Source organism: Balaenoptera physalus, assembly GCF_965194825.1.
Source record: "Balaenoptera physalus genome assembly, chromosome: 13".
Taxonomy (NCBI): domain Eukaryota; kingdom Metazoa; phylum Chordata; class Mammalia; order Artiodactyla; family Balaenopteridae; genus Balaenoptera; species Balaenoptera physalus.
In genome coordinates, this window is record NC_138892.1 from 95,806,418 (window position 1) to 95,821,693 (window position 15,276).

General features: G+C 36.1%; 1 protein-coding gene across 13 annotated transcripts in view; it reads left to right on the forward strand.

Moving 5' to 3' along the window:
- Positions 1-15,276, forward strand: part of EPS8 (EGFR pathway substrate 8, signaling adaptor) — a 211,352-nt gene that overhangs the window by 166,012 nt on the left and 30,064 nt on the right. For 10 of the 13 annotated variants that reach the window (XM_082421931.1, XM_082421930.1, XM_082421937.1 and 7 more), the window contains 5 exons: positions 2,315-2,498; positions 6,979-7,112; positions 10,562-10,661; positions 11,493-11,636; positions 12,776-12,811. In XM_082421931.1, the coding sequence (XP_082278057.1) occupies positions 2,315-2,498; positions 6,979-7,112; positions 10,562-10,661; positions 11,493-11,636; positions 12,776-12,811 (598 nt within the window). The remainder of the gene's footprint in view (positions 1-2,314; positions 2,499-6,978; positions 7,113-10,561; positions 10,662-11,492; positions 11,637-12,775; positions 12,812-15,276) is intronic. The other 3 variants (XM_082421941.1, XM_082421932.1, XM_082421933.1) reach the window with 1 other exon arrangement.

Genomic DNA, 15,276 nt, shown 5'->3' on the forward strand with positions numbered 1-15,276 from the left:
ATATGTGTATAAACAAGGGTGAACATATAGTGTTTGCTAGGCACTCTTCCATGCACTTTACATAGGTTCCATTTTTATGCTATTTTACAGGTGAGGGAACTGAGGCAAAGAGAGGTTAAGTAATTTGCCCAAAGCCACACAACTCGTAAGCGACAGACCTGGGATTTGAATCCAGGCTACCTGGGCCTGAAGTAGATGTTCGTAATTATTTTGCTCAGCTGCCTTTCAGCAGGACGAGTAGGATTTCCACAAATACGTAGCAGGGAAAGGGCATGCTCAGTAGCGAGAGCAGCGTAAGTGAAGCCATGAAGCAAAAAGTCAAGAGAATGGAGCGTGAATGTGGGTTTAGCCGTAGTATAGACTTTGGGTAGTGGGGGATTGTGGAGAATGGGGGGCAGAGGAATAGTGATGAATGAGGTGTACAGAGATGAGCAGGGCTGGGTTCAGGCTCCCAGTGCCATGCTAAGGAGCTGAAGTATGGTTCTGTAGGCTGCGGAGAACCAATAGCTTTGTGAACAGGAGTGTGACACAACCGGACCTTCGAAAGATCAGTCTGGTCATTGAGTCTAATAAGGACATGGACAAAAGTTACTAGAGGCATGAGGCCCCTTGGGACGATAATGCAATAGTAGAGGTTGCTTATCAATCAGCATTCCCTGGGACTAGAGCCATAGTGGTGGGAATGGAAAAGAGGAGGGGATAATTTTAAGAATTGTCTCTTGTCAGTAAGGTGACTGTGGAAAAGAAATCACTAACAATTGCAGGATTCAAGTTTGCTGAGCCAAGCAAGTTATAAAAATATTTCTCATTTCATTATATGTGATTAAATAATTTCTGCTTTCCTCATTTATTTGAATCTTTTTATTTCTCTCACTACTTAGAGTAAATCATTCAGTATGGTCACTTGGAAGTTTGTCTTCGTAATGCTTTTAGGCTAGCCTGAAAGTAACGGACCAATTCATATTTTTTTTCTGCTGTTCTTCTATTGAAATATATATAAACCATTCCCACTTATATTTTGGACTTCGGCAACTGCTTGTGTTGGAATATGGTTTACACATGAGTGGTTTACCAAGCAGAAGATTCTTTAAGAGCACTGCAGTTGTTGCTTTTTTAATTGAAAATGTTGTCTAAATTTATTTTTGCATATTATTTATATATTAATGTAACATATTGTATCATATTTATATATCATACTATGTAAAAACTGGTTAAATAGATTTCTTAAATCTATTAGATTTATGTAGGTTATGATTTTATGGTAAGCCTAGGTAGGGATCTTTTCATTTTTTTCCATAAACTCTATTAAATTTATCAGATCTCATAGTACTAAAATAGTTCAGGATTTTTAATTTCTTTGTCTTGGGTCCTACCTCAAAATGAGAAAATTAATGACTATTAGGAAAGCTACATCAAAAGGAATTCATATTGTTAGCCCTTGACATGAGAAAATGGTCATTTCAGATCCTGATCATTTAGAGTATTAGGAAATGAATATACCGACTTAAAAACTCATAAAGATAAAAAAGAATCATAAAGGAACATAATAACCTGAATCATTTCATCACACTAGAAGTATAACCTGAAGAATTAAATCATGTGTGAAAGATAAAACAACATATTTTAGCAGAATTTAATAATGTCTCTCCCAGTTATTTTTTGTGGTTCCTGAGTGATTAGGAGCTTATAGGAATAAGTCTCAGAGTTACTAAGTGATGAATGGGTCATGATTATATTACAGATTAGTACTAACTTGATTTTACTGATGAAAACCTAGCTGATCCATTTAATTTATAAAATCAGTAATGTGCTTCATTTTAGGAGACTTCATAACTTAAAAGATCATGAGCCTTAAGAATATTGTCTGCTGTTTGTCTTTTGAAGAATACATCTCGTATCAGGAAGCTTCACGATAACGGGAGGGGAGTGAAGGGAAAGATGAGGATCAGAAACTACTTGATGCTTTGAGAAGCTTATGTCCTGAGTACTTACCAGCTTTCTAGCTTCACATTCCTTTCTCAAATTGTCGAAGGTGTATATTTATGTTAAAAGGTTGAATTAATGGAGAATTGAGGCAATGTAGTGAAAGCAGATCATAAACTAGAATTCAGCCTTCCTTTCATTTTATCAGCATCAAATACTAGCATAAACATGTTTACTTTCTCTGTTTGGATAGAAAGAGGGCAGATTAGGTGGGAATTGTTTTTGTTGTTATTTGTTTTTGTTTTTTCGTGGCTAGCCTTACTGAAGATCGTTTGGAGCGTGGAGGTGTTTCTTAATTTTGCTGTTTGTATGTCTTAATGTCCTTCTGCAGAGCAGAGTGGCCAAAAGAACAGTTTATCCCACCCTATGTCCCGCGCTTCCGCAGTGGTTGGGAGCCCCCGATGCTGAACTTCATGGGAGCATCAGTGGAGCCGGATCTCTATCAACTGACCGAGTCTGTGGCAAACGCAGCAGAACAGCATCGCAAGCAAGAAACAAAAAGATTATCCACAGAGGTAATCTTTCAGTATCATCTGTTGTGGGAAGTGCAATAGTCTGTGCGTTCTCTTGTAATTCTGATTGTGAGTTCTCCCTTTACTGATCTGAAGACTGTTCTCAAATCAGTGACTAGATGTCCTGCTGCTCTAGGTACCTCTCACCTCTTTGTCATGGTGACAGTTGCTCTGTTTCCCTGTGAAGCCCAAACCCAGCCCGTATCACACCTCACAACCTGCCAGCTCTCCTCCTTGTCCGTCGTATCAGTGCTCTTGAGCCCTGGTGATCCCGTCCTTTGGACTGTGTGCTTTCTCTGCTTATCAGGGAATTGCCCCACTGCTGCTTGGCCTATTCTTTCTATTTTCCTCTCCTATCATCAGACCCTCAAGACAGTTCCTTGGACCCAGGACCTTTAAGCCCCTCCCAAGCAGCTCTTTCCCGAATGTCCCATTTCTTTCTTTCTTTCTTTTATTTTTTGGCCTCGTTCTAAACCTCCCGAAGTCCTATCAGCCTGGCTAGAAGGCCAAAGCTTCTCCTGGACTCCAGTCCCAGGTCCAAATGATGATTTATAACACTATTACATCCTTCAGAGATCATAAAATATATTGTATCTTTTATGATCTTTAGTAAGCTTTAGATGGTGATTTATTGGGGGAGCAAATCGAGGGATTGAAACTGGGTATGATGATCTCTTCACATTCCTTAAAAATGATTTTTCTATGGCAATTCTTGTTCTGACAGAAAAGAAAATTGAACACTACCTAAAGCTGAACCACACTGAGCAGGATGGTCAGAGCCCAAGGAGTCAGATGAATGAGGTCTAGTTTGAAGAAGCAACAGAAAATTCATAACTAGGTCCTCCTTGAAGTCCTGTTCATTTCCTTTATTTAATTCCTTAGATTAATCTTCTCCGATCCCTGTGGATATTTACAATGTGGCAAATATATCAAGGAATGAATTAGGCAACTGGAGTATATCCTCACTTTTAGGGAGAAACATTTATATAAATTAAATTTCTTAAAATCGTTTCTTTTGACAATAGCCATAGTGTTATAGAAGATTGGTTAAATTCTGAAACTTTAAAAATAAAGCAAATATACTTCTCTGAAAGTAATCTTTTTCTACTGGAATTGTTTTTTCCTCTGGCTGCATATAATGGTACAGGTGGATTCTGTAACTGCCCTTCCCTGTAACTGAGTGATTAAGAAGGTGACCTCACAGTTCTGGGTGCAGGTTAGCAGACATATGTCCCTAGCTGTATTTTATAGTTCAGACCTCATCACAATGAATTTTCCTTCCTCGTAAAGGGCAACTTTTCTAGAGGAAAAAAATGTAATCAAACATGAAATTATGATACACTTGCTGTTGCTATAGTTACAGCTGAGTATTTTCAAATCATAGAAATTTCTAGTTTACAGTCCTCATATCTTAAATAAGAAAATATATCCACTTTATAATGTATGCCTCAGAAATGCACTTTTGTGAGTTCTTTTTCAATTTGTTTATTTAAAGAGAGAGTAATGTGTTCTGGCTTCCAGTGTAAAAGTTTGTCTACTCTCAGAGAATAAGTAACTTTAAAAGAAGAATTATTGAGAATTCTTCCTCGTAATGAGTTATCATTTTCCTGTTGTAAACTATTGTCCATTTTATGGCTTAAGCACTTATTCAGAGGTTTGAAAAAAAATGAATTGAAAAGCACCTGCTAGCAGTTCTATGGGATTTTATACCTTAAGATTTTGTTGGAAAAGAGACCAAAGTAATGGTGACTTAAAAATGTGTAACATGCAATCATCCCCAGAAGAGAGATTTTATTATACTTTATTGCACCTATAATAAATGCATTCAGAACAAGACCTGGGTGATTCAGGATCTGGTGGCATAGGTGACAAGGCATGACAAATATGGGTGGCAGCACTCAGCTTCTTTCCTTCCTCTGAAGCAGCAGCCGCCCTGAGCAGTGTTGTGTAGTCATCAGTTAGTCACTTGTCATCATTTCTCTCCTCCCTTCTGATATTCCTAGTCATTCTCAGGACCCGGTGACTTCATACTGTCCGACCTCACTGTTATGTTCAGAGCCAGGCGGAAGGTGTGGGTGATTCTGTTTCCTCAACTCCTCCCTTTTATAACAGCATTTAACAACAACAAAAAAAATGGCCTGATCATGTAGTGCCTCTGGTCTCTCCTAGGGAAGTGATGAACTGAATTAATTAAGCTATTTGTTCTTTATTTTATTTTTTAATTCCAGCTTTATGGAGGTGTAATTGACAAATAAAAATGTAAGATATTTAAAGTGTGTATCGTAATTATTTGATGTATGTATACACTGTGAGAGGACTCCCCCCCCCATCTAGCTAAATAACACATCCATCTCCTCACATGTTTATCTGTTGTTGTTGAGAACATTTAAGTTCCACTCTCTTCGAAAATTTTAATTATATAATACAGTGTCATCAACTATAGTCACCACATTTTTATTAGATCCTTAGACCTTATTCATTTATAGCTGAAAGTTTGTACGCTTTTACCAACCTCTCCCTCTGTCCCCCACCCCCAGCTCTGGCAACCACTTTTCTACTCTCTGTTTCTATGAGCTTGACTCTTTTTTTTACATTCCACATATAAGTGATATCATGTGGTGTTTGTCTTTCTCTGTCTTTCTTATTTCACTTCGTATAATGTCCTCAAGATGTATCCATGTTGTCACAAATGGCAGGATTTTCTTCCTTCTCATGGCTGAATAATATTTCATTGCATATACATACATACCACATTTTACTTATCCACTCATCTGTGATGGACACTTAGGTTGTTTCCATATCTTGGCTATTGTGAGTAATGCTGTAGTGAACCTTGGGGTTCAGAATTCTCTTTGAGATCCTAGTTTCATTTTCTTCAGTATTATACCCAGTAGTGAGGCTGCTGAATCATATGGTAGTTCTATTTTTAATTTTTTGAGAAACTTCCATACTGTTTTCATAGTGGCTTCACCAATTTACATTCGCACCAACAGGGCACAGGGGTTCCCTTTTCTCCACATCCTTGTCAATGCTTGTTCTCTCTTGTCTTTTTGACAATAGCTATTATCAGGTATGAGGTGATATCTCAGTGTGGTTTTGATTTGCATTTCCCTGATGATTAGTGATGCTAAGCACCCTGACATATACCTGTTGACCATTTGTATGTCTTTGGAAAAATGTCTTTTTACTTCCTCTGCCCATTTCTTAACTGGATTATTTGCTTTTTGCTATTGAGTTGTATGTGTTCTTTATATATTTTGGATATTAACCTCTTATCAGATATATGATCAGGTATATGATTTCTCCCATGCTATAGATTGCCTTTTCACTTTGTTGCTGGTTTAAGCTAAGGTAGTTAAATGGTAAAAGTTGTTTATCTGTATTTGTATATTAAGTGCAGTCTCCTGATATATATTGCACAGGAGTAATATAATGTGGGTACTTTGACATCAATAGCAGTCCATTGGAGACACCTCACCTACACTGCCTGTGGATGAACTCAGCCCTACTCCTGCCAACTTTGTCATTTGAATCAACTACAGTAAATGTGCATTCAGAACTTTTCTAAAATAGTCCCAATTTCAAATATTTTGTCCCAGTGAATCCATAAACAATTGAAATAGCCAAGGAATTCCAACGCTTTAGGGTCTGTTGTGCATCCACCATACTTCATTTTACATAAGGAAACAATACAGAATTCGTAGATGAACTTTTCTGGTTTGTTTCTTTGTTTTTGCCCCATAGCTTTAAAGCCATGCTGCTTAATGGAACCCATAGATTTCGGTTCTCCCTCCCGGTAGCCCATTAGGCTCATGTCTGCGTTGTGTTAACTGAAAAAAGAAGTGACTCCAGCTTTGTCTTATCCTGGACAAAGTACTTTCTTTTTCCTTATCCTGGACTGTCAAGATCAATGTGTTTTTGCGTTTCTGTGTTTTCCTTAACAGTAAATCTGATAATAGTGCTGCCATTTAAAAAAAATTAAAAATAGTGTCCGTGTACATTTAAAAAATGAGAATAATGAGAGAGTGTGGTATAATTTTAACGCATAGAGTTCAGATGATTTTCATGTGATAGTATTTACTTTGCTAGGGTGGTAAAGGTCTGTTTCTTAAACATAGAAAGCAAAAGTTAAGGGTTTTATTGTTGCTGTTTTTAAACCAGTTTTATTTTATACAAGCTGTTAAAGTCTGCCTAATACCAAAATCACCTATTACTGAAATACCAGAGGAAAGAATTTATTGCTTTTATACAATAAAAGCATTGGTTATTTCCTGAATTAAGATTTAGTCTTTGCACTAATCACTTTTCTTATTGTAAATAGGTCTTTGACAAAAGCCCTCATTTCATAATTTATTAACATATAATGGTCAATCACTTGAAAATGAAACTGACCACAGTGTAGTGGAGGGTTCTTGTTAACTGACGTCAGTGCTCATTCAAATAGTATTGGTGATTCTTTAATCTTTCCTCCTCTGTCTTTCAGCACTCCAGTGTATCAGAGTATCCTCCAGCTGATGGGTACACAGTATTCAATAACATTTATGGAAGAGGGCCCCAGGTGGACCAAGGGGAAGCCGCTGTTGCTTTTAAGCCAACTCCTCATCGCCATGTAGATAGGTAACATTTCATGGGCATCATTTGGAGAGCTGTGGATGATTATCTCTGGTTTAGTGCAAATAGAGGTGCTAGTGTCTGCACTGTTCACTACTTCTTTGAGCTTTCCATCTATTAATTGTTTGTTAAAGTTTCAGTTGTTCCTTTATAGAGCTGGCTTTGATGAGCAATGTCTCCAGTCTATAATTCTAACTTAGTGCAAATGCCATTGGATGACTTTCCATTTTTTAAAAGATGCCTCTGTCAGAATCTGTGAATTAAGAAGAAGAATTGTTTTGAAACTCTCTAGTTTGTACCAGATGGTCTCTAAGGATCTTTCCAGCTCTGTAACTTTTAAAGGAAATAATTTCCATCTTTATCTCCCCCAATAAAAACAAACAAACCTTCCTTTAGATAGAAGTATTTAAACTAAGTATAAACTGAATATTTAGACAAAATCAATGCCTTATTTGCCATTTTTACCATTTCAGTTTTTATATTCACTTTCCAGTTTTATATTTCATTTATTTTCCCATATTTTTCTCTCTCCAAAAATTCAATATAGGCAAAAATGGAGAATTGAGATGGGGAAGAAATAAATTGAATTGAAATAGGGTCACTTTTTCAATCTTGTTTGCAGTGTAAACTGCATGTGAGGTTTACGTAGAGGCCAAGCCATACACATAAGAGAAAGAAAAAAGGTGAAATATTGATAACAAGGATATGGGAGAATGATCATTCAGATGAAGTGGGGTAGAGAGCTTGTCCTATCCCACTTTGAGGTACTTTCCTACCTCAAAGCCTGTCTTACTATGAGTGTTACATGCCCTTAATTTCTCTTCAGTATATTCTTTTCTTAATAGAATCTAAAGAAGGTGGGATTTAAAATTTTGGTTTTTTGTCAGGAATGATAACAGAGGTAATACTTAAGTAAAATGATGTGGAAATTATACAGTTATTATTCTAAGGGCACCAGTAACGTATTAAATTCAGTACAAAGAAAAGTCGGCAATGAATAATACATTTTGAAAATGCCAACATATGAAAGAAGTTTGAATTGTAGATTCAATTTTTAGGAGATACAGGTGAAAATCAGTTTTGAAGTTTAAAAATTATTTCATGGAAATTCTTCTTGAGAAACTTGTTCCTCATCCTAGTACTTTCTTTTTCCTTTTTTTCTGTCTTAGCTGTCAGTATTCTAGAAATTATTTCAGATTAGTGAAGGAAATTCCATGAAGGGATATTCAAGTATATAGATCTTAAGACTGTCAATATTTAGCCAGAGAAATAATTTTTTTAAAAGGAGTAAATTGTATATCTCAGTTGCCTTTATGGGTCCAATTTCTCCCCTAGGCTATTATAATAGGAGCTGGATAGTTTTAATAGACACCTGGATCATTGAGGTTGCTAAGAAAATTTGTCATAATTAGTGCAAAAACTGTCTGAAAGTTCTGGTCTGATATGTAATACAGAGGTTTGGAATTTGTTTTTACAATAATTATTATTCATCTTAAACTCGATTACATGCCAGGAATGCAGTAAATACCATATGAAGTATATTCACTCTTCAGTGGAATTACAGTGTCATTTAGGGAAACCACCTATTGAATTTAGCGCCCTCACCTTTGATGGATTATAGTTTACTGCTATTCAAAAGCAATTCATGTTTTAGAGAAGTTTCAGATTATTGCCATCTCTGTGTCTACTCTGTATCTGGTGGGTATCTATAACTCCAAATCAGAAATGGAGATCATGCATTGTGATACATTCTAGATCTCTTAAGAAACTTTGGTACATCTGAAAAATTACAAAGTGTGATTTTCAGATTGATAACTATGGTCAGTGTCATACCCACATTTAATCTATAGAGGGCAAGAAACTATAAACCATAAATATTTGTAAATTCTAAAGCACTTTGTAAGTGCATGCTGGGCAGTCACTTCTGAGACATGCAGGACAGCAAAGACCTCAATGAGAACTACAGTCAGCTTTTCTTTTAACCAACCCATTGATTCATATACACAGTGGCAGAGAGTTATTCTTCCCTTTGCTAAACAGTACATTCAACTCTGTTATCAGCAGTGATTTGGACAGAAGAACATGAGGGAGGAGAGAAAGAAAACTGAAGTTACTACTGTTTTGCTAACCTTTGGAGTGATTGAAACACGTTTATCCCCCTCAAATGAAATTTTAATGGAACGTGATCATATAAAACTAGAGATAGGGGTAGGAAATCCGTGGAACACAGTTTAAAATTTATTATTATTAATAATATATAATAATTATTTGGCCATAATTTCACTTTTTCCACATTTTCTTAGTTTTTTAATATACCCAAAATTGCCAATATGGTTTACAGGCTATGATTTTCCTTTGTTCCTGTTTCTCTTCTCCTGGAGTTACTATCCAAGAGGTAGCAGATTACCTATGATTACAAGATATACTGTGCCCACAACTGTCCTGCAGGCCCTGCTGTGACTCAGTATTCCAGAAGATCTTGGTGGGCAGCAAGCAGAATGGCCACTTGACAGAGGAAGGATGACCAAACATCATTAGCGCCTTCCTGCTTTTTCTCTTACAGGGGAAATGTGGGAATGTAAATGGAGGAGAAGATTAGGGAGTAAAATTAGTTAAAAAATAATTAAAGTTATTATTTCATTATTGAAATGAAGATAATATTATTACATTGTTGATATACCAGGTTTTATTATATTATATAAAAGTATTTTAAAATTATGTTGTTAAATCTATTAATGGTCATTTAATGATTAAAAGAAGTATTTTGTTTTTAAATAAAGTTTTCTTTTTAAAAAAATACACCTATTCTTACTCTTAAAATAAGTTTATAGTGAATTAATTAATTAACAAATTAACTAAGAAGTGTTATTGCTCTTGTACTTAATCCATACGTTCCTTTGCATTTTGGATAACTGGACAAAGCTTTCCTGAATATTGACACTTAGTCATAATTTTTTCATATATATTTGGTTAATGAATTGAAGACATTGCTTGAATTAGTGAAATCAACATATAATTTAAATCACCACTTTGGACATGATCTTTAGTCTCCTTTAATTTTATGAAAAATGGTAACATTGACCATTATCCTGGTTCTTTCATGGTAGAAATGCTGGTTAACAAAGCAATATCCAGTATTTTGGATATTAGATTTAATGGACAATTCATAGATTTGCATTCTAGATTTGGCTTAGCACTAACTAGCTTTGTAATTTTGCATTATTTATTTTTACTCTAGCCATAGTTTGTTCATTTTAATGGTAAAATCTCCAAAATGTAATAAAGTTAAGTACTCATATTCTCATATCCTATAAAATATAATAAAATTAACTACTATCTAAATAACTTGTCCAAATGGTTTCTGGTAGGCATTGGCTTGCCTTAGTGTTTTACTTCTGCTTTCAGCCTTTAGGAAAAGCTAGCAGAGTGATTATCTTTTTTCTTTCTTTTTGTAGAAATTATGATCTACAACCCAAGAAATATGCCAAATCCAGGTATGACTTTGTGGCAAGGAACAACAGTGAGCTCTCAGTTCAAAAGGATGATATTTTAGAGGTAATAGAATTTTTCCTCTTTTATACTCTAAATAAAGTGGATTTATTTTATTCCTTTTCTGGTATATATCTAAACCTTCCTCAAAGAAATGCTGAGGTCAAGAAATTATTCTTCAGTGTTATTTTGTTTTACCAAGGATACACAGCATATTATAGATTCCTATATCTATATAGGCGGGGTAGCTGCTTTATCTGTTTTTTGTTTCTTTGGGGGGTGGGGTTGGATTTCTTGGCTTACTTTGCCCTCTTCCTTCTTCTGGCCTTTATTCATTCTGGAATCAAGGCTGGTTATCACTTCAGATGTAGATGCCCCATAATATTTTAATAAGAGAAAACATTTCCTCCTTTCTATTTTAGTACCCTTGTACAAATGTAACCAGCAGTGAGTGTGCTAATGGTTTTGGGAATAATCTACCATGACTCTCAAATTTCTTTCTTCCGTTATAACTGAGACTTCATCTTCTTTAATATATAATATGGCATAGTTACAATAGTAAAAAAAAAATGTTTTTATACCTTTCCTCTCTATTCTAAGGATGGAGACAATAGACCTTTTCCAAGTAACTCATCTTAAGTACTTCAAATACTGCAAATAGCTAAGCATTCTTGGGAGGTAATGTGGACCTTGGGTAGAGTGGTACCAAAGCTGTTCTATATAGTAATTGTAATTCTTAGTGTAATTCCTGACAATCACTTAACCCACAGTATGTTGATGCTGAGTCAGCGTATTAAAAGTGAAACCATTTTCTTGGTCTAAGAATAAAAATCGAACTTCCTTCATCGTTCAGTTTTGGTACAGAAATGCCGCCTTTATTTTCTTGCATGATGACAGATCCTTGATGATAGGAAGCAATGGTGGAAAGTTCGAAATGCAAGTGGAGATTCTGGATTTGTGCCAAACAACATTTTGGATATCGTGAGGCCTCCAGAGTCTGGATTAGGGCGTGCTGACCCACCTTACACGCATACTATACAGGTAATTACAACTTTTGAGCAAAATTTAACTTTTTCGAATTTTCAAATTCATCTTTCATAAACAGGACTTAAACACTTTTTATGTATTAGTCATTTTGAGATTTAATTGACTGTATAATTTATACCTTTTTCCTAAGGCAACGGGGGGGCAGGCAGTGGCTAGGGACATAAGGAAGAATTATACATATGTTTTTCCGATTTACTTCTTCAGGAAATTGCTCAAAATGTTTATCTCAGTGACTGTTCCTCTGAGTGCTATTATTTTCTACCCTATAATATTTTTGACATTTGGAGAAGTAGTATTTCTGCCTCTTTACTCTTACCCAGAACCCTCCTACCCAAGAGGCCTGATAGAGGATGGCGCTGAGACAGTGGCTGGAGTGTCTACCGGTTCATCTTCGCCAGCCTTTGCTCTCATCCTCTCTATAGACTTTGATTATAGCCTGTTTGCTTTCAACTTTCCAACTACCGAATCCTAATCCTTTTTTAAAAACTACCTTCACATGGTAGACCCTCCACCCAATTTTCAGCGCCATTATCTTTCTTCAGGTGTGGTAATCACAAGAGACCAGGGCCGCCGCCATGTGCTTTTGAATCTGTGACAGGATCTCTAGAATCAGACCTGCCAGCAGAGACAGAATGGATGGACTGTCCCATGCTTAGCCTCTGAACCTGTAGTAGCTACTTTCTCATGCCCCCAGGAAAATTCTTTTCATTTTCAGAATCTTGAGCAAAAGATCACATCTGACCCCATAATAATGTCATAAATTTGAGCAGAAGCTGAAACTGCATAGAATATGCAGTGAAATAGTGAAATTTCATGCCTAGGCTTAGTAAAATACAGACTATCCAAACCTAGAACTGTGGTCATGTGCTGCTATGACCATTCTGTAAGGACTTCTGGCTCCTCACGGCATTCAAGCCCAGTGCAGGTCCTGCACTTATCCAGAGAGACTTTTGGCCTTATTAGAATTCGAGAATCAAGGAAACATTTAAAATAAAGAATTGATGTATACAATTTATAGATCTTGATAACTTAAAGTGGTGGCAGTGGGAATTCTGTTTGCTGTGCTTATGTTTGGGCTGGCCTGATGTGCATATATATTATGTACTTATTTTATGTTCATCATTTGTCATTAGCTGTTGATGCCAAAGAAGGAGTTTGAGTTATTCAAGGTATGGTCTACTCCATTTCCCATGGATTTTTGAAGTGAATTTTCTAACTTAGACTTAATACCTTTTTCTTTCCTAAGTTCTTTCTTTTCTGATTTTTGTGATGTGGTTACCTGACATAATATAGGCTTCTGTCTGGTTTGTAAATACCAATTCTTTGTGTTCTTTCCTTTATAGGTTTTCACTGAATGCCTTAAGCAGTGTTAAAGAGTGTATGCCTAAACCAGTGATGGAGTGCATACCCTTTGAGCTATATGAACTGTTTTTAATATTTAACTCATGATAAACAGTAAGAAGCACTATTTACAAAGGGTATCCCTAGTTGTTATATGTGAGCAGAAGCCCAGATTTTATATATAAAATGTTAGAAACACTTAGCCAAATTTGTTTTTATTTGTGTGCATGGTTGCTAGGAATGTCAAACTCCCGTAAAATAAGATACCTAAAACTTGCAAACACTAACGTGAATTCTAAGTATTTTCCCCACCTGAGATTTCCTAGGGAATTTAACCTCTCTTACCTTTTCCTGTTTACTGTTCAGTCTTGTTTTTTTCTTCAATTTAGATTCCCGGCTTGGGCCATAAGTTGACTTTTCTGTTTAAAGGTTGCTTCTGTGTAAAACTGAACCAAAACTATTAATACATATCATAGGTAGAGTACTTTTTGAGAACATAAAATTATTTCTCCTTTCTTGAACAGAGCCTCAGCTTATATTTTTGTCAACTTTGGCAAAACGAAGAAATTTTTTAAGTGCTCACAAGTTTCAGGAGTTTGTTTGGCTACTTTATGTAAATAGAAGCTTGTAGGGATTGCTTGTTCGGGCTGTTTCCTTTTAAACATTTCAACACTACCTGACTGTCTGCTGAAATTTTCTGGATACAGCTCTAAATGCAGTGATGTATGTAGAAATGTGTATAGAAGCTGTGTGTGTGTGTGTGTGTGTGTGTGTGTGTTTAGGTTGAAAACTCTACTTTTAAAAGGTATTAAAAACAATCTACTCTTTAACACCTCCTGAAATATTTGGTCTCAGCCCAACAAAACCACCAAAATCTTGTAAAATTTTAATAAGCAAGCTTGAGAATCTGCTATCTGTTATCTGGCATAAATATGACTCTAAAAGGATTCCTATTCTCAAAGCATTTATAACACACCCAGAAAAAAATGACTAGATAGAATAAGATGGAAAAAAAATCACTCTCAGAAATATATGCCAATTATTTTATATCTCTACAGCAGCGTTACCAGACACTTTTATCTAAAACATCTAAAGAAAAATCCTGCGGCTTATTTCAGAATGACAATCAAGATACCACCATATTTCTATAGATTCCGGTAATCCTAACACCCTAATCTCCTAGAACTCCACTGGATTACAAACATATCAAAAGCGATTCTATGTCTTATTTATCTTTTCATTCATTCACCCCACAAATATTTATTGAGTGCCAGCATCTCGCACTTGATGAAAAGAAAGACAGAAATCCTAGGACTGAGCAGTTCCTCCGCTAAAACCTGCCTCCCAGAATCAAATATCCAGACCATCTGCCCTGGCCTTGCCCCTCCCTTTGTGTTTGTGTATCAGGAGCAGTGACCCTCTCTCTGCTCAGAAGTGGCTGACACTTTTATCCCTGTCTCGTACATCCAATGACATCAAAATTTTACAGAAGTTTAAAGAAACTTCTCACAAAAACATTTTGGATCCCTGTACTGTACTATAGAAAGATGCTCAGACTATACGCCACGTCCTTTAAGGACTTCACAAATACCAGTATATTTAATTCCTACAACAACCTTGTGAAGTAGGCACGTTTTATATATGAGGAAAATTAGGTACAGAGAAGTACCTTGCCCACAGTCACACGACCGCATGAAGCCATAGTGGGGTCCCAGGACTCTGGAATCAGAACCTATGCTCTGATATGCTCAACTGTCATGGGGAATAGTGCTTAGAAAAGAGGCGCTAAATTCCTTAACTTGGAAAATCTGGTTTTCTTTAATTTACAATAATCTTTTGATGTTCCCAACTACCTGCCCTTTGTTACAAAACTTCTATATAACCTGGCTTCCCCACTTGCCTCCTCCGAGCAGTTCTCTTAGGGTTACTTGAGATGCTGCCTCCCAGGCTTGAAGTCCTAAAAATTCCTGCTGAATAAAACATAACTCTCAAAAAAAAAAAAAAGACTGATATCCCATTTTGTACAGACGTATAGTTTTTCACCGTATGAATGCTTAAAGTGACACTTTCTCAGAATAGGTTTTACCTTGCACTGTACTGTGATCAAAGTTGATCTGATCAGTCACCACCCTTGGAATTGGATTTTTGCTTTATGCCTCCATCACCTGGGTTTCATTAATTCTTTCATTTTTTTAATCATTTAAGAAAATAATCCAAACTATGTAATTCACTTAGGAAGTGGGCTTTTTTGGAATGGTGGGCATAAGGGAATTAGATGTGAACGATTTCCACG